The sequence below is a fragment of the Musca autumnalis genome, unplaced genomic scaffold (assembly GCF_047663935.1).
Source record: "Musca autumnalis isolate F117 unplaced genomic scaffold, ASM4766393v1 scaffold_2, whole genome shotgun sequence".
In the NCBI taxonomy this organism is placed as follows: Eukaryota; Metazoa; Arthropoda; class Insecta; order Diptera; family Muscidae; genus Musca; species Musca autumnalis.
The window spans coordinates 96,381,285-96,401,952 of NW_027411755.1; the positions used below are offsets into that span (position 1 = coordinate 96,381,285).

General features: G+C 33.9%; 1 protein-coding gene and 1 long non-coding RNA gene across 17 annotated transcripts in view; one reads left to right on the plus strand and one right to left on the minus strand.

Moving 5' to 3' along the window:
- Positions 1–12,530, minus strand: part of b (glutamate decarboxylase-like protein black) — a 111,788-nt gene extending 99,258 nt beyond the window's left edge. For 3 of the 4 annotated variants that reach the window (XM_073968574.1, XM_073968575.1, XM_073968573.1), the window contains exon 1: positions 11,337–12,305. In XM_073968574.1, coding sequence (XP_073824675.1) covers positions 11,337–12,194 — 858 coding nt within the window. In that variant the 5' untranslated portion in view covers positions 12,195–12,305. Of the gene's footprint in view, positions 1–11,336; positions 12,315–12,402 lie in introns of those variants that run through there. The other variant, XM_073968572.1, reaches the window with a different exon arrangement.
- The window catches only part of LOC141394323 (uncharacterized), a 204,093-nt gene extending 183,748 nt beyond the window's left edge, over positions 1–20,345 (plus strand). Inside the window, exons 1-6 of one of the 13 annotated variants that reach the window (XR_012410346.1) lie at positions 12,831–12,883; positions 13,244–13,398; positions 15,359–15,898; positions 18,452–18,497; positions 19,902–20,080; positions 20,146–20,345. This is a non-coding gene — a long non-coding RNA (uncharacterized lncRNA). The other 12 variants (XR_012410353.1, XR_012410351.1, XR_012410350.1 and 9 more) reach the window with 12 other exon arrangements.
- The last annotated feature ends 323 nt before the right edge of the window (positions 20,346–20,668 follow it).

Here is a 20,668-nt window from a genome sequence, read left to right on the forward strand (position 1 = left end):
GGGCTATTTTTGCATAAAATAATTCTAAAATGGAATAACTCTACTAAACACGCTCCAATTTTGTTGGAATTTGTTTTAATAGATAGGTATAATTTTGCTCTTCAAGGAAACATATATTTTTTGGGGGACAGACCTGGTTACTTCGGTTATTTTAGCCGGTTCGTCTGAATATGTGCATATTTCCCTTATATGTGCATAAAAATCATGTGTTTTTAGAACATCTATATCTCAAGAATGGTTCCTTCTAGGAAAATTATTATATTATATATTAAGACGTAACCTGTAGATAATTTTTCTGTCTACAATATTTACTCTACAATATTTACTTTAGCCACGATTAGATCAACCGTTTTCAAAAAATAAATCCGAAACCCTAAAAAAACCTTAAAATTTGACCTTTGACTCCGAATAATTTTTTTTCGCACACAAGGGATCGATGGGGACTTCGGACGTTGCTTCTAATGGCAAACCCTAGCTATCCACCAAAATTCAGCTTTGTGCGAATTTTTGCTATTTCAATGTCTATTTTGACTGGGCTAATATAGAACTGTAAACCAACGAATTTGTTCCTAATGCAACCTTTGTGAAGAAGAGATAACAGAACATTGTCTCTAACGGTGTCCAGCACTTAAAAGATTAAGAACGAAATATATCCAGAAAAGCGAATTGAACCGTGTAGAAATAGCATCCCAATTAAATGGCGGTGAAGATATTTCATGGTTTGGTTTATATAATTTTATAAAGAAAGCTTTAAGTTATAGACAATTTTTAGTAAGACAATTTATTTATTGAATTGAACCATGCAGTAGACACCTTTTACTTCATTAAAATATCATTACAATAATATACGAAACAGTTGGTAGGTAAGGTTTATAAAAAATAAATATCAAATACATACAGTCAACCAAAAAAGTCTACATACACCCCATAAATCTCGGGTTTTAAGGGTAAGGAAGCATTTTTATGAAAATCCAAGTACATACTTCTATCTCATATCCCTAATAAACAATATTACATAAAACAAAAATATATTCCATCATACGAATAACGGTAAATTATATAAAAATTAAAAAAATTAATAGGGAAAAAGTGTACATACACCCAATGAAATATTAAGATTACCGTAAAATTTATGGAATAAGCAATACAAATTTTACATTTTATTGCTTTATCGAATGTATCTGGTTGTCTATGATATATTTTAGACAAAATAGGAACATATTTGTGGATTAATTGCCGTTATTTAATGTCAGACTTCGCGTATAGCTCGTTAAGACGGACCCTTGCAGATTTCTTTGAGTTTTTCAGTCTGGTAGTTTATGAAACCCCAGGAAATACAGTGGGACTAATTATTTTGAGATCCTAGAGCGCTTTGAAGTTGTTCTTATGGATAATATATGCTCCTGAGCTTCGCTAAATATGTGAACTCCTAAGGTTTTCATAAATTTTATAGTTTTCACAATATTCCAAGGGGCAAATTTCATGCAGAAGTCTTCGAATTACCTTGTAATAAGGTCTGGTACAATCCTCGAGCATCCCTTGAATCAGCAATGTAAAATTATCCGACATTTATAGCGCTTTAAGTGACCCTAACGATCATAATACGAGGGTATACTAGTTAACAGTGTAAATTTCATACAAATTTCATGCATTCTTTGGTGGTGCTTTTATTTTGATGCTTTGGAAACTTTAGGAGCGGATTTGTAGAACAATGTTGTACATTTCTGATTGAGTTAAGGTCCAAAAATGTATTACAAGGTAATTCCAAGGTTCTTGCTTTCAATTTGACCCTTAGAATGCTGTGAAAACTATAAAATTTATGAAAAACTCAGGAATTTGCATATTTAACGAAGCTCAGGAGCACATATTATCCATAAGAACAACTTCAAAGTGCTCTAGGATCTCAAAATAATTAGTCTCACTGTATTTCCTGGGGTTTCATAAACTACCAGACTGAAAAACTCAAAGAAATCTGCAAGGGTCCGCATTAACGACGCGAAGTCTGACCTTAAATAACGTCAATTAAACCTCAAATATGTTCCTATTTTGTCTAAAATATATCATAGACAACCAGATACATTCGATAAAGCAATAAAATTTAAAATTTGTATTGCTTATTCCATAAATTTTACGGTAATCTTAATATTTCATTGGGTGTATGTACACTTTTTCCCTATTAATTTTTTAATTTTTATAGAATTTACCGTTATTCGTATTATGGAATATATCTTTGTTGTATGTATTATTGTTTATTAGGGATATGAAATAGATCTATGTACTTGGATTTTCATAAAAATGCTTCCTTACCCTTAAAACTCGAGATTTATAGGGTGTATGTAGACTTTCTTGGTTGACTGTACATACCAGTAGTGCGATTCTTTAACTCATTTTTTGAGTTTGAATTGAATGAAGTTGGTTGTTCACGTTCGAGTAGCTCGCCTAATTGCTTTGTTTACGAACTTATGTTTACGTTTCAACATTAGTTGTGTCTTTTTACTTTTTCAGTAAGATTTACTCAGTAACTTGTTTTCAAAGAGTAACGTAAAAAGACAGCATTTAGTAAAAGTTAGCAAGATAACAGTCGATTACCAAAATAAAAAGATTGATACCAATGTATGAAAGAAAACTAAATCTAAAGCAGTAACAAACATCTCCAATTTCAAGTAAAATAAATAACAAATAGTTAAAAGATTGATAAAATAATTTATAAATATAGCTGAATCGCATTATTTGCAGTAGTCTTCCACAAATATCACATAAACATTAAACATCTGATAACAGGTCTGATCAAAATCAGCTGATCGACCTTGCTAAATGTTCTAGCAACATTTAGCAAGTTCTGACCAAACAACTGTCAAAATTGTTCTTTCATTTCGCTCTCTTTTACTGAACTTTTGAGTTAAATGACAGCATTTAGTAACATTTCGTAATAATTATTACAAATTATCACGTAAAAAGACACATCTAATATTATTTTTAAGTGTTCGTTGTGAAGTGACTGATTTGATTGGATTCATACTCAGAATATCTATTTTGATTGAAATCACAGTTTGGGTGTGTGTTATAAAAAGTGTTACAGTGGATATTTATATGAATTACAGAGTTTTTCGACTTGGAAGATTTAAAACTGAGCTCCGAGTTGCTCGATTTTAATCAGGATTGGAGTTGGTTCGGAGGGTAGAAGAGGGTTGTAGTTCGGAAGTGGGTGGTTCGGATGGTGGTAGTTTGAAAGTGGATGTTTCGGAGGGTGGTAGTTGGAATGGGGTGGTTCAGAGGGGGTAGTTCGAACTCCGAACTTCCACCCTCGGAACTACGACCTTCCAAACTTCCACCCACCATTCTAACAAAGAAAAACACACAAACGAACAGTTATTTACGAAAAAAACACTGAGTTGAGCGAACAAGTGAACAATCATTGAGCCAGAGCAAAATCGATTACCAACGACCCATATGAACAATCATCCCTTGTTACGGAACAAAAAAACACAAACGCTCACTCTTGTGTACGATTCGAGCTCGTATAGAACCATCAGATTTGATGAAACAATCATTCTATGCAGATAAAACTAAACAACACTATAAACAAAAATCGAGATAGTGAACGAGTGTGATGAAATTATTTTTGATCGAATCCATTCTCTGATACATACAACTCGGGGTCTGAATTACAACTCAACTCGAACACCTTCTACTCTCCCGTATTTATTCTCGCTCACTGATGCATAAGCTGTTCTTGCATCCTCAGTAAGTTGGTTTTATCTCAAAGGAAAAATCGAATAGGTCGGTAACCCTTTAATGTGTTTAGTTTTGTTAGTTTTTAAGATTGCCAAAGTTTGAGCACAATCGGAATATGTAAAAAACTAACACAACTAAAAACTTTAGGGCTGTGGCGCCTAAAGAAATCCAACGTTAAAACCACCCTAATCCTCAATCAGGGATGTTCACTAATTGATTTATCACTCGCCATGGCACAATTAACAAGGTAGATGCGTCAGCCCAGCTGATCGAATGTAAAATGTCAAAATAGACTGGGAATTCACCATGAAAAATCAAAACAAATACTCAAAGTCAAAACAAAAACCATATGATTCAGTTATTCAGCGTTCTGATTGGTTAAATAAATTTGCGGCGAAGTTCATATGCCGAGGCGAATTGTTTTATTTTTCGTCTTGTTTACAAATTTGAATGACGTCACAATGTAAAATTATTATTAAATTTAAATAAACGATGCACCGTGTCAGCACCATGTTCATGTAGGTCATAAATCTCTCTCTCTCTCTTTGGTTATTACAACCCAGCAAAATTTTATGGAAGTGGTTCCATGAGATGCCATGATTTCCCTGGATCTTTTGCATGGGTTCAAATGAAGTCGTGAAAAATCCGATCTTTTCATCGGCATTTGAACCCATTCCATCTATCCAACAGAGATGCATTTTGTGTTTTTATTTATATATATGTATATTTCCTTTTATTTATCTAAATATGTTTGAAGCTATATAATAGTACATTTATAATAATTGTTCCACAAACATCCCATAAAGACAAGGGAGACTTCTCTCATATCAATGAGTGCACCCCGATTCATATTAGCTCAATGATATGGGACCTACAGTTTATCGCCGAATCCGAACGGCGTCTCTAAGACACCACTTTTGTAGAGAAGTTTTACATGGCTGAAATACTCAGGAAATGTCGCCAACATTACTGAGGGGTATTTTGCCACTGTTGAAAAGTGTTTTGATGTTGCCTGGCCGGGGAATCGGAGCCACGACCTTATGTGTGCAAGGCGGGTGTGCATACCTTTGCACCACGGCACCCATAATAGTACATTTACATTTACGAAATCGAGTGGATTTCAACTGTCAATTCCTTTGAATATACGTCAAATGAAATCTCATCTGAAATCCATTGGATTTCATTTGACGTTTAAACAATGGAGTTGACTGTTGAAATCGAGTGGATTTCGCAAATGTAAATCTAGCATAAGATGTATTATGCTAGGAAGTCCCAATCATTGATCTAAAAATAGAGTCGGACTGCGCTCTTTGATATTATAAAAGTTTCCTTGCCTGGTCTAGAGAACCCAAAAGAGTATACATACATTTCCACAATGTTGTAAAATAAAATTGCATACTAAAATTCACGAAATAGTAATTTGCAGTTGGAGTCCATGTCGAAATCTGCACTGGCGATGGGAAGTAAAAAACCTTTTGTAAGATGAATCAAAATCAGTTGCGGAGGAAGTAAACTCTGTTGCGATTAGCGGCGGTGCTTAAACTGCAACAGCTGATTGGCTGGAAGTCTGGTATCTCACTAAAGTGCTCAACCTGCCGTTCCCGAAGTTTGGAAAATAGCCCCGCTACTGAAGCCTGGTAAGGATGGCAGCATAGGTGAATCGTACAGACCCATTTCGCTTTTGTCGGCCGTAGCAAAGACCATTGAGGCTTTAGTCCTTCCCAGCGCCCGAAAATGCCACCCAGTTACCGATCATCAGCATGGATTCCGTAACAACACAGCGCTGCACGCCATATCCACACATATTAGTCGAGGACTCAACCCGAGCAAGCGTGTGACAGAACAGTGATGGTGTCGTTTGACTTATAAAAAAGGCCTTGGCACTGTCCATCCAAACGTTGGATAATCAATTATATGTGTGAACGCCAGTTGTACGTGGAATTCAGAAACAAGAAGTCCAAGGCCCGTAGAGTGAAACAGGGAGTCCCCCAGGTGGAGTGATATCTACTTCTCTTGCATTCCGCCCCCATACGGCGTCAGGTTCCTTCCCTGATGTCATTTGTAAAAGGCTGAACTCCTGATTGTCTGATCTAAGCATGTCAGGGGGATCTTCATTATCTAGAAAGAGACGTTCAACTTTACAAGAGAGAATCCCTAGATCAACAAACCTATCAAGCAGGTTTAAGTAGCATTTACATGAATGCAGTTGCTAAGGCCATAAACAAACAGTGAGAATAAAGTCCTCGGAGTATATCCCCATCTATCGAAGCTGAGGAGTCCTCGGAGTATATCCCCCATCTATCGAAGTTGATGAGTCCTCGGAGTATATCCCCCATATATCGAAGCTGAGGAGCGTCAGCTGTCAGGACAGAGAGTAGTTTTGGCTCAATATGCTCGGGATGGTGCAACCGTCTAAACTACTGTTACAACAATAACAAAGTGCAATTATGGATGTAAACTTTTATGATGATAATTAATAATTTAATTATCATCAAAAAAGTTAAGTTATTTCATAAATTCCTTTGAATTAAAAAAAAGGTGAAAATCATATTTCAATACAGCATTTTCCATTTTCCGAACAAATCGTAAAAATTTCATGCCAAAGGGTTGGTAAAAATGTCATGGCAAAGAGTTGTTGAAGATGCTATTCCACCGAGTTAGTGAAGATGACATGCTTATGGGTACTTTACACGATATGTTTTTTACATATGGTTGTCACTTTGCATATACCATTAGGATCTGAAAATGAATTGCATCTTTTGGGGGTCACGCTCTTGTAAAAAGAATGAGTGAAGATGCTAAAAAACGTATACCCAGGGCGTGTGTGGTGAAATAAGTAGAACACGTGTATTCTTATGAGAACTACCGAAATACATCGAGCGTATGTATACTTCTTGAAAGTTGTACAAATTCAACTATGACAGAACGTTTTGTACGCATGTATGTGTGTGTTTTGAATTTTGAAAACAAAAGCCCAACAAGACCTGAAATCCAATTAATTGCAAAGGAAAATTATTTATTTTACGAATGAAAACATTTAAATAAGTTTTGGTCGCAGATTTGGTGTTTTAAATGTGATTTTGTACTCAACGTATTTGGGTAATACGGACGCTCAGAGAGCGTTGTTGTGGTAATAATAATAATAATAATTGTTCCACAAACATCCCATAAGGGACAAGGGAGACTTCCGAACGGCGTGTCTAAGACACCACTTTTGTAGAGAAGTTTTACATGGCTGAAATACTCAGGAAATGTCGCCAACATTACTGAGGGGTATTTTGCCACTGTTGAAAAGTGTTTGATGTTGCCTGGCCGGGGAATCGAACCCACGACCTTCTGTGTGCAAGGCGGGTGTGCATACCATTGCACCACGGTGGCACGGTGAAATATTTGTGTACGTCCCGTCGTTATTTAGGTTTAGCAGTAACTCAAATTTTCGTATACGTTCGTTTTTGTCACACACAAAAACATATTTTGCTTTTTGTATCCAATGATGTTTGTATGTGTGTGAACACTAAAAGAAACTTTCGATTTTCCTCATATATTTGGTTTTTATAACAAAACAAGTAAAAAAGTATCAGTCGGCTTTGCCGACAGAGATATACCCTCAGCCTGTGTATATTGATACAATTTTTTCCCAAAATACGTATGTTTTTAGGGGGTTTTAACAATTTTGGGCGTTTGAACCGACAAAATTGATGATGATTAAAGATCAAAAGTTTTGCGGAGGATGGATCGACATTGACAGTTATGGAAGTGGATCTCCAGCCACAACATATAGTACCATAGGGGTTTTTTACACTCTTCGGGCTGTTTGCTCAAGAAGTATGGACTTGCCCCTAAAAAATTTTACCATCGTAATTGAAGCAGCGAATACAAGTTGCTTCAACAAAAATCAAAGTGATTCGATATTAGGTCTTAAAGTGAACTTATCCGAAATTTTGTGTGGGAGGTACCGGGTGGAGTGGACCAATATAGTCCATATTTGAACCTGATCTATATCTGGTAGATATATTAGGATGTGTAAAGTATAGACCAATTCGGCCACTCCCTTCAAGAGTTACCGTACGAACAATTTTTCCGAACATTTGTGGGGAAGGTACCGAAGGAGTGGACCGATATGGCTTATCTTAAAACTTAAACTATGTTTGGGCAAAATATTACTAAGGCCATACGTTGGACCCAATCGGCAGATTCGTTCGAGAGTTATCTTGCGCTCCAACCACCTCACACGGTGTCATAGGGTTTTTTTTTTGCAAATTTCGGGCTATTTTCTCAGGAAGTATGGACTTGCCCCTGATGAAACTTGTACCGTCGTATGGAGGGCAGTGAATACAAGTTGCTAAAACAAATGTCAAAGCGATTCGAGAGATGGCCCTAAACTGAACTTTTCCGAAATTTTGTGTGGGAGGTACCCGAAGGAGTGGACCAATTGAGACCATATGGGAACCTCATATTACTCTGGTAGAAAGTTTACGCTATACAAAGTATAGACCAAATCGGTCACTCCCTTAAAGAGTTATCGTGCGCACAAACTTTCCGAACATTTTCGAACTTTTGTGGGGGAGGTACCGGAAGGAGTGGACCGATGTAGCTCATCTTTGAACTTAAACTAAGTTCGTGCAAAATATTACGAAAGCCAAAATTTGAACCCAATCGGTTCATCCGTTCGAGAGTTATCGTGCGCTCCAGCCAGCAGGACAGACAGACAGACAGACAGACAGACAGACAGACAGACAGACAGACAGACAGACGGACGGACATGGCTAGATCGACTCCAAATTGTCTGAAACACATTTCGTCCAAACATACTTGGGGTCTAAAACCATTATTTCGATGAGGCACATTTTTATCGTATCAAAGTGTATATACCCTCCTTAGCCTAAAGGCTGAGGGTATAAAAAGGAAAAGAAAACGTCTGAAAAAGACGATAGCAAGAGACCCAACGTTTTGAGCTGAAATTGTGTTGTTTGTTACAGAATTTCGCTGAAAACGCATGGATATGATGGGAAATTTATCTAGAAAAATTTTGAGATACTAATATACATATGTAAATATCCGCCATAAGGGCGAAATATCATCATTTTTCAAAAATGTATTTTGTCATTCATTGAAAATTATTTTCATTGAAAAATGTCTGTATATTGAATATTTTTTGGGATTGCCACAGGGAGCATATTTTTTAATGAGAACAATTTAAAAAATGTTAAAAATTAACATAATCAAACGAATGCTTTTTAATTTTTTATAAAAACCAAATTTTTAACGCATTCGTTTGAGTACGAACGGTCCGTTTGAAAAAAATTTTTTACAAAAACTGGCTGTAAGTTATCAAAATAATATGAGAGTGTGAGGTAAGTTTTTATGTTCATAATTTATTTTTCCATATTATGGAAGTACCTTACTCAGTACTTCCCCACTATTTATAAAAATTTTCCTCCCCACTATCATTGAGGCTGTATCAACAAACTACAACAATCTGATTGCAATACTACTAAATGCTTGACGAGCGTTTTGTTTTTCATTCTTTTGTTTTTGTTATCACCGTCGCTGCCGTCACTTTGTCGACGTACGAGTATCCCAGCGAGCATGTGGAACATTGTTTTTTTGAAAAATTCCGGAGTCTTTTAAGAGTCCTTTTGATGACCAAAAATTGATTAACTCACTTGTACGATCAGAACGGGACTCGAAGGTGACTCGCTCTAATGATTTAAAAAGTTCAATTTAAAATACAATAACAAAATGTACAGCAATCGAACATAAATCATTGAGGATGGTAAAATGTGACAATTATTTCCGTTATTTATTGTCATATCTATATCATCTGAAGATTGAAAATGTTTAATCAAAAACAGATCATGCAGTTGTTTGAAAAGTGATTAGAATAATGTGTCTTCTGATCAGATTTTGAACAGATAGATGATTAAATACTGAATGTTTTGCTTGGTTGTCAATAATTCTCATATACACTTTTTACAAAACTTTGATATAAATGGCACGTATAATATAAAGAGTATTGACAAACACAACACATGTTCAGGTTTTGCCGTAACATAAAGGGATAACTAAAAATCATAACAAAGCAGAAAAGAAAAAAAAACAACTAAAGAAGCAAAACAAATGAAACAAACAATGATATTTTCTTCTTTGAGTGATAACAAGACTGATAAATGACTCGCTAAGGACTTATAAACGATTATAAACATGTCTTAAAAAAGACTCAAAAAAGAAACGCACTGTTTGCTGTCAAAAAAAAAGTTTATGGTTTTATAGTTCGCATATAATTTTTTTAATTTTGCTGATAGACTCAACACATACATGTAGTTCACATTGTTCTGCTTGTACCCATAAAACGAAACCAACTATAGTGAAAATCAGTAAAAGAAGCGCTAAAGTTACAATAATGCTACATAAAGCGCCTTATACGGTATGTTTTATGTGTAAAGACTGGATGTAGACATGGTGTGAACCGTACAAAAATGTAATTGTATCAAAGCGATATGGAAAATGTATTTTTACTAATAGAACGCTCTCTATTCTCTGTACAACAATAGGAAGACAACTGTTTTGTTTGCTCGCAATATAAATGACAACATGAAAAATAAAATTTTGCCGTGCAGAAGTATTATATATGGGCGAAAAAGTGTAAATTGCTAAGCATAACATGTAAAAAATAGTGTAGAATTATAAAAAAGGTAACTTATATCTCTGTCCAGCAAAAATTCGGATCCGTTAGTCATTATGTAACCCATTACAAAGTAATGTATACAAAAATAACGGTGGCACAGAGCTTGTGTGTCCGACTACAAATCTAACACTTGTGCGTTCCGCCGACCGGGTACTTTTAAAAAAAAAAAAAAAACAAAGAACAGTTGCTGGTGCACATGTAAACACATGTACGCTTTCAAACAACCCTTAATGTTCGTACGCGTGACCGAGTGTGTAGTGTGTTAGGCTGCAAAGCAGAAGTTCATGTGTTCAAATCCAGCAGAGGACGAAATAAAAAAGAATAACATAAAAAATATGAAGTGTGTTGAAATTGAAAACAACTTCCACCTCAACTGTTCTAAAAATAGAAAATACAATTTTGTAACTTATAGCTTATTTTTCGACTTCCAGTGGCCATAAAATAACTAGTTATTCTAGTGGTTATATTGGTCACAGAGTCACTAGTTATTCAGTGCGACATTCCCTTGTTAAAATAATGGGTTAGTAGGGGGTTTTGTAAGTAGTTACGACTACCAAAAAGTACTATAATAACCCATTATTTTTGGAGGACTTTTTTTGCTGGGTGGGTTTGGTTGTCAATAAAAACAAATCGTCGGCGACAAAAATACTTCAACCCTGTCATAAAAACAAAACAACTCACCAAAGATTTTCTCCATATTTCTCAGAAGAAACCAGTATTTTTCGCATTATGAACAGCATTCATAATATGTACGAATCTGACCATTGGCAACACCTTTTGAACACTATTCCTAATATATTCATATGAATATATTCATATTAAATTTACATGCTGTTATTGCGAACGCCATGTGACGTTTATATGAACATAATTAACTGTACATATGTATAAAATTCAGTAGATAGATTCTTACCTTTGAATTCGGAAATTTGAAATACCGAGCGCAGCTTATTGCGTAACCATTCGCAATAGATCCTCCCGGGCAAAATATACCATCACCATAACCGTTATCAGGAAATCCAACTATTCGACGCATTTCAGACAAAACTTCTTCTTCCATTAGCGTAAAAACTGGGGCAACTTCGTATGTATAGACGCTTGGATTTAGTGCATCTGTTAACCATTGCCCAATGAGTGCATAAGGGTCTACGCCTGAATACAACTGGTTTATAAAATAAGGATGTCCCGTTTTCACCGAATATTCAATAGTTTTTCTTAAGAGTGTAAAAAGGTTTTCATGTGTTTCGGCATCCTGCTTTAATTTGAAGTCGAACAAAGTCTTTAGATCTTCTGGAGAATGCCATTCCACAACTCGGTTCGAACGTGTAGTCCCACTGTAGACGGCTGATTTTATAATTTCCTCAATGCAAGTTTGTATAAATGCCCTAACTTCATCATTGGGGTGACTTGGAATCAGTTTGTGTTGTTTATTTGTTTCTTCCGTTCTGCTGCTCATTGCATTTCCTTCAAATACAAATAGTTTATCTGTCGACACGCCCGTTAACTTTGAACTACTATTTACAGCATTTACAATGACATTGGCATCTGTCTTCGCTGTTGAGTGTGAAGGCTCATTTGATTTTGATTCCGAAGAGATAAACAATGGGTTTGTGTTACATATAACATTATCGTGTGCCAACATTTTCTCTCCGTACCCGTCAGGTGCCACTTGGTCTACCTTTTTAAATATAGATTCGTCGTACCCATGAGAATCTTGGTGTTGACGCTGGTGACGGTGACGTTGATGAAGGTGATGACCACTTGCAATCATTTTGTTTACCAGTGTATTTAGAGTAGAGTTAGTACAATGTATGGGATGGCTATGGTAGGCTATGGTATTCACTGTTATTCAGTTGCAGTCCAACTGTCTCCATCGAATAACAGATGTTGCCTTTATAAATACATTGCCATTGAACCGGTGGGTTACATGAGCCATAAAAATGTTATGTGAACAGTGATGTTCATTTGTGTCTACATACTTGTGTGTATGTGTATGACCATTAAAACGTAATCAATTAAAACTTTTGAAATATACCAATACGCCAGCGTAATTCTCCCACCCAAAGCTCATAGATTTTATGACGTAGAGAAGAATTAAACCTCAAATTGAACACCTGCAAATCAAGCTTAATATGATTCAAAGCCATTATGAAAACATCTGGATACCTACAAACAATTCTCTTCAATCAACAATATTTTTGTGGTAGGGGGTTATTCGGTTATTCATGTAACAAATGTGCGGCAATTAAAATAATTATGGGCTTAATTACATTGCATGTTCCGAGAGCTGAGAAAGTAATATTCTAAAGTGGGTGCTCTAAGTCAGGTGAATAATATTATCAATGCAAAAACTGTTTAAAAGTTTGTTGTGCATAATATGAACAGTAATACAGTAGACTGTGCAAATAAAAAACTCTGGAAAAAATATATGAATTCTAAGGAATTGACAACTCGTTAGATGTAAAAGCAGCTTCATAGGAATAAGAAAGATGATATAAAACCTTTAAGACAATATTTATTTGTTTATTATTTAATCAAGTTTAATAAGTGAAAATACAGTTGTAAAAATGCATTAAAATACATAACAAACTTAAAAACATCATTGTTTAACATAGAAATATTAGTGTTAAAAAACAAAAAAAAAATAATAGATTTGTTTCGATTTGCGGTATAAAAAACAATATATTTTGTTTCGATTTGCGGTATAAAAACAATATACAGTCGAACTGCTCTATAACGAACTTCCCTATAACGAATTTTTCTTTATAACTAAGTAGCATTGGAAACACAGCTTTTTCAGCTCATTTTCTCCCATTTTAGACTCTCCATCACGAACTTCCCTGTAACGAACTAACTGACATTGTGTACTGCACTTAAAGTGAAAAGTGTTAAAATTTGCTCCTCGAGAGAATAAATAGAGATGGACAGTGGGTAAATACCCAATGGGTAAATACCCGGTAAATTGGGTAAATTGGGTAAATACCGGGTAAATACCCGTTTGTGGGTATTTATTTGGGTATTTACTATATTGAATCGCCAATACAACATCTTAGACCCTATTTCTGGGTTTAGGTTATGAAATCGTTTCAAAATGGATTTACAATACTCTAAACCAGTGGGTAAATACTTGGGTAAATACCCGAGTATTTACCCAAGTGTTGGGTAAAAACTCTTTAACTGTCGAACCACTTGACGTAGGTTGACGAAATTTGGCTCAAAACTTTCTTATATCAATAGTATTACAGGTATTGAAAATGGAGTCCCTGGGTCCATGTTTTGATATAGCCCCCATATAGTCGTACCTCCCGATTTGAGGTATTTTTCACCTATTAGCCACATTTTACAACACATTGGCTTTAATTTGGCACAGTGAGTCCTCAATGAGTATAAAATATCTTTGCAAAATTTTGTCAACGTAGGTCCACGATTTCTTATAGCCCCCATATAAGGGTACCCCGATTTCGAGTATTTACCCAAATATTGGGTAAAAACTCTTTATCTGCCGAACCACTTGACGTATGCTGACAAAATTTGGGTCAAAACTTTCTTATATCAATAGTATTAAAGGTATTGAAAATGGAGTTCCGGGGTCCATGTTTTGATATATCCCCCATATAGTCGTACCTCCGATTTGAGGTATTTTTCACCTATTAGCCACATTTTACAACCAAATTGGCTGTAATTTGGCAGTGGGAGTCCTCAATGAGTATAAAATATCCTCGCAAACATTCGTCAACGTAGGTTTACGTTTTTTTATAGCCCCCATATGAGGGTACACCGATTTCGAGTATTTACCCAAATATTGGGTAAAAACTCTTTATCTGCCGAACCACTTGACGTATGCTGACGAAATTTGGCTCAAATCTTACTTATATCAAGAGGACATCTTGTATTGAGAATGGGTTCTCTGGGCCCACGTTTTGATATAGCCCCCATATAGCCGTAACTCCCGATATCAGGGATCGGCAAGCAAGGATATTTTATACATAAGGGGAACTCACTGTACCAAATTACAGTCAGTATGATTGTAAAATGAGGCTAATAGTTAAAAAATACCTTAAATCGGGATGTACGACTATATGGGGGCTATATCAAAACATGGACCCAGGGACTCCATTTTCAATACCTTTAATACTATTGATATAAGAAAGTTTTGAGCCAAATTTCGTCAACCTACGTCAAGTGGTTCGACAGTTAAAGAGTTTTTACCCAACACTTGGGTAAATACTCGGGTATTTACCCAAGTATTTACCCACTGGTTTAAAGTATTGTAAAACTATCCATTTTGAAACGATTTCATAACCTAAACCCAGAAATAGGGTCTAAGATGTTGTATTGGCGATTCAATATAGTAAATTCAAATCAAAAAATAAATCAAAAAATATAGAAAACATACGATGAATCTTGTAAAAATTGCATATTTTGAGTACTTTAAGCTGTAATTACGTCATCGGGGGAAGTCATAGAAGCTTCATATGGCATTCCGGATATGCTCAGGGTGTCTGCTATATAGTCCTGTATTCAAATATTTAATATAAAGTTCATAGCGCCCACGATTCGTCCATAACCTAAAAATCGTCATGAAGACTGCTAAAGGGAAATCATTTACCTGTGATATCATTACCAAATATGCCATTTAATTTTCAATGGCAGTCTTCATGACGATTTTGAGGTTATGGGCGAATCGTGGGCGCTATGAACTTTATATTAAATATTTGAATACAGGACTATATAGCAGACACCCTGAGCATATCCGGAATGCCATATGAAGCTTCTATGACTTCCCCCGATGACGTAATTACAGCTTAAAGTACTCAAAATATGCAATTTTTACAAGATTCATCGTATGTTTTCTATATTTTTTGATAAATACTCGCCATAATTATTTCAAAAAACGTTTTGTATCGAGCGTACAACATCTTTTTAATATATTAGCGTCGAAAAACCCGCAAAAAAAATATTTGTTTGTATCCGAAAATAACGAAATTCTAGGTAAAACTCGTAAAAACCGATTTTGAGCTATATCTCAAGAACAAGAGCTGATGGAGAAAAACCGTGACCAGATTTGAAAATAGCTCGCCGATTTCATTTAGAAACAAAAACAACTTCGTTTGAAACATTCAACTTTTTCAATTTTGTTGAGCAGTGTTATCGATGAAAAAATTTACCAGCTTACCATTACATTTACCATTACAAAGAAATAATATAAAACAAAATTCACTTAAAAGAACAACTGACAAATTATACTTCATACTTACTTTTCAAAAACACTAGTTCCACGATTTTGTTCATCCACATTTGGCGGTGTTCTAAAATCAACAAAAACAATATTCTTGAAAATCTGCTGATGAACTTAACCATGCGCTTATTGTTATAACAAGGAGATGGGTCGTTTTGACAAATCGTGTTTTCCACTTGCTAAACATACACACGCACATTCACACTACACAGCTGGAATTTACTGCATATCAACAGGTAAATAAATAACAAAGAAAAACTGAGAATATCATTCCTCTACTCTAGAGAGAGAATCGGTCCTGATACACAAGTAGAAAAAATTATACAAACATATTTTAATGAGAATGAATAAAAGATGTTTGCGTACTTTTTTAAGCACATACTGTTTAGCATCATTTCAATACTCACATATTTTTCTCAAATTTAAAGAAATCAAAAGTTTCATTAAATCAATGAAATATGTTTCATTTAAGCAATGAAACTAAAAATCAGAATTCAAAATCAAAAAATGACAAAATTGTTATTTTTTTTTTTTTTGAAACGCCTACCCCCTAATTTCTTCCAATTTTATCCAAAAACCTTATATATGAAATCTAATGGCGATCGGTTAACTTTAACCCGTGCCCACAGAGGGATCTTTGTTTCCATAGTAATTTGTAAATTTTCACGAAAATGCTCTAAAGGCCGCATTTATGGTCCAATCGACAAAAAAAACTATACCAGTTCATTATTGGGGCTAAAAAATGATGTCTACAACAATTTATGATGATCGGTTAACGATAACCCTTGCCCCTGGCCGTTCTTTATTTCTATAATACCTTGTATAGGGGCCAAAGACGAATTTTCAGGAAGTCGCTCTATAGGCCACAATTATTTTCCAATCGATACAAAACTTCAGCAGTTGATTGTTGTGTCTAAAAAATGAATCCCACATAAATTTGTGAAAATCGGGCCAGATTTTAATATTAGCTATATAATGGGGCCCAAATTACCTGTTATTGACCATATATACATACATATTGGAGCAAAATCAAAATCTGGCCCGATTGCTTCCAGCAAAAGGAAATTCGGATTCTCTTCATTTGTAAAGCAGCAGCAATTCGGGGTTTCGTTGTGTTACAAGGGGCTCGGACTCCGTCAGCCACCAACAATTGCATATAAACATCATACCTCATAATAATAATTGTCATCGACTTCTTCATTATTTAAGTAACGTGAGTACCGTGAAATAAGTGAGCATTCGCGAGTGAAATTTCTGATCTCCAACAAATTATAAAGTGTTTAATTCTCTCCAAGAATAACTACATTTCTTTTTCGTACGAGTACTCCAAAAATAACATTCAAAGTCAAAGAGAGCATTGATCAGTATTTGTTGGTATTATTTTCTGTTCCAGAAAAACATGCATATCGTTGTTAGAGTTTTTTTCAATGCAAAACCAAATTGCCAACTAAGAGGTAGTTTACACTATCTTTCAATGTCATATGACACGAAATAAAAACATTCCATATTTACCCACGGAGGCAATGTGGAGACGTCGTTTTTTTTACATTTTTGCTGGTGTGGACGCACAGAGTAAATGGCGTAAGGAAAATCTCCAATATTACACATATTAGCGAATATATAACGATGGAAAATTTCATGTCATATGACATTTACATATAGTGTAAACTACCCCTAATGGCTACATCATACCATATGCTTTTGCACATGTATGACATCAGCTGGGGCTCAATTCTGTTTCTATGAAAATGTGAAATGAAAAGTTTTATAAAGGAGAAAACCGTCATCCCCAGGGGCTGGATTCTTGTTCTATGAAAATTTGAAATGAAAAATATTTCCTTTATAATTTTTTGCTTTTTACAGTTTTCTCCTTTATAAAAGTTTTCATTTCACGTTTTCATAGAAACTGAATTGAGCCCCTGGTCTGTATATTAGTATACCCAAAGAAAGAAAAAACTCTAACAACTTTACTGGCCACTATTCGCTGAGTTGTAACAACAAATACCCATCAAAGCAGTCATCTGTTCTTGTTGATCGATAGTTAATATACACACACATGTTATTAATATACGAGGGCCGCGCCAAAAGTCAAATATACGAATCAGTGAAAAATAAAATTTTCGGTTTCTCGTCAATTTTGTTCTTTTTATTGTATTTTCGGTACAATAAAATAAAAATAGTGTATCTTTCGGTACATTTGGAACATTGAGGAACATTTTGTCACTTTTCGGTACACTTGAAAAAATTATTTCATAATTTTTTTTGGATGCTTTTAATTTTTTGTGTATTTTTCCATACAGTAAGAACAATGGGTATTTTTCGATATCAATTTTCAAAATTTTGGAATAAGTGAACATTTTTCGAGAATTTAGTAAAATTTACACTATTTTCTCTTTTACTTTGGTAATTTGGTACGTTTTATTGCTTTTTTTTCGGTACAATAAAATAAAATTGTATATTTTGATACATATATTCAGTTTTTGCATTTTTAATGATTTTAACACATATTTTTTGATTTCGTTTAAGTTTAGTTTCTTAAAGTCAAATTGTTTTAGTGCATTTTAGAAAGGAAAGTTTTCGATTTTTTCATATTTAAATTCAATAAAATTTAATGATTTTTAGTTTCATTGCATAAATGAAACAGATTTCATTGATTTAATGAAACTTTTTATTTCTTTAAATTTAAGAAAAATATGTGAGTATTGAAGTGATGCTAAACAGTATTAAGTATAACTTGTCAGTTGTTCTTTTAAGTGAATTTTGTTTTATATTTTTTCTTTGTAATGGAGGCAAGCAAGGAGGAGAAACTTTAGTATCTAGCGGCAAAAGTTAAAGGTGAGTTAATATTTAGAAAACCAGATAAATTTCTTCTTCTTTATTTACTCATCCATTATTCGGATACACGCAGAGAAAAAATATTTTTCGCTTTTGTTGGAACAAAAATATCAATTTTTGTTCCAAAATTGTATTTGTTTTGTTCAAGCATTGCATTGCAAATCCAAAAATACAATCTTTTGCTCCAAACATAAAAAACAAAAACAACTTTCGGAATTCCGCAATATTGTAAAAATCATTAACAATACCGATTGATAGGAACTATCATAATCTCGAATTTTTACAAAAAATATTGTCTTTTAAAAAAATCGCTTTTGTTGTAGTTTTAAATACGTATTGTTATTTTGTTTTTTCAGTAGATACACAATTTTGGATTGAAAATGTCTATTATTAGTTCAAAAATACATATTTTTGACTATACTCTCTCCCGTTAACTTGTTGAGTATTTGCTCTGGATTCTAGTCGCTGCATTCTTGTTTTGCTCTCTTTAGTTTATGTGTGGCAGCCGGTGAAGTTATTTGTATTTGCGCATTCTTTGTCCCTAATTAGTTTTTGTTTGGCAGTTAAAGAAAGTGGATCAAAAAATGTAAAACATTAGTGATTATAAACTCAGAAAAACAACATTCCAAGACAAAAATGCAAAAAAAAAATCTAATAATAAAAGTGTCATACATTATTAAATCTATTGAATTCTTTATTATTTTAAAACTGTCGGTGTTTTCTTTTTTTATGGCGTTATCTACTTTTGTCATGTAGTTTTTGTTTTGTTTTTGGTTTTCTCATGTGTTTTTGTGAAGCGGTAAATATAAAAGTGGTGGTTGAAGCAGAATTTGCGTTGCAAGGAGATATTAAAGAAGAATTCCGATAATTCATACATCTTTGACACAATAAATTAAATTTTCTTGAAAACGTCGATCCCTTTTGGGTTCTTTTTGTACTGAATAATGTTTACAACACGCGTTTGTAGTTTTGACCAAAACTATTGTAAATATAGATAATTTTACCTCGACTGTTCTGAATTCTAACAATATTTATTGTCCATTTTACCAATACTATTTTTCATTGTTGTTTGACACCACCTCTTTTGAATCTCTTCTTCTACTATCGTATGTAAGTTGTTATGTGTGTGTGTTTTGTGGAGAGCTAAAAACAAAAAAGGTGGTTGAAACTTATTATACGAAGAGAAAATAGAAATAGTTTTTTTTCCTAAATTTGAGTTTTTGTGAACGAATTGTCGGAATTCTATTTTAATTTAAAATATAAAGAGCGAGTTGCAACAGTCTAATAATTTTTGCAATGCATGCTCAATGAAAACCAAAGAAAAGACTATTGCTGACACTTGTATTTTATTGCGTAGTTTTGTGTGTCTGTTTTTAACTAACTTCATGATGCTATTTTTTTTAGCGGGTTAAGGAGTGTTTTGCTGCAGACTTTTTAAATTTAGTTAAGAAAACATAAAACTAATCAACGACAGCTGAAGGGGACATTTTTAATAAGAATACTCTCTAAACCAGTTATATTCAGTAATTTGGCGCAACAATACATTTCTTCAACCGATTTTGTTTTGGGCATAAAATTAATTAGTAAGTATCTTCTTTTTGTACTTTTACTAAGCGATATTTCTAACATATTTTCTTTTTTTATTTAGCTTCAAATTGTACTAACGACTTGGATTCACAATTTTCCTGACCGAATAAATCACAATAAATAGTTTACCAACATGCTTTATTTGCACATCAATCTTTGTTAAACTAAATAAAATTAGAGTCAATTGAAATTAAAATTATCTCATATCAGGTTAATTTAAAATTGTTAAAAATCATATATGAAATAAATAATAAAATGAAACTTTTTATATTTTTTTTAAATGTAACACATTAAAAAGGTAGGTATGCAATTTTTATTCCAACCATTTCGCATTGCAACAATAAGTATTGTTACTTCTGACCAAAACTATTGTGAATTGCAAAAATAAATATTGTTACTTCTGACAGAAAATATTGTAAGTTCTAACAATATTTATTGTCCATTTTGAAAAAAAAACTATTGTGAATTGCAAAAATAAATATTGTTACTTCTGACCGAAACTATTGTAAGTTCTAACAATATTTATTGTCCATTTTGACTAAAACTATTGTGAATTGCAAAAATAAATATTGTTACTTCTGACA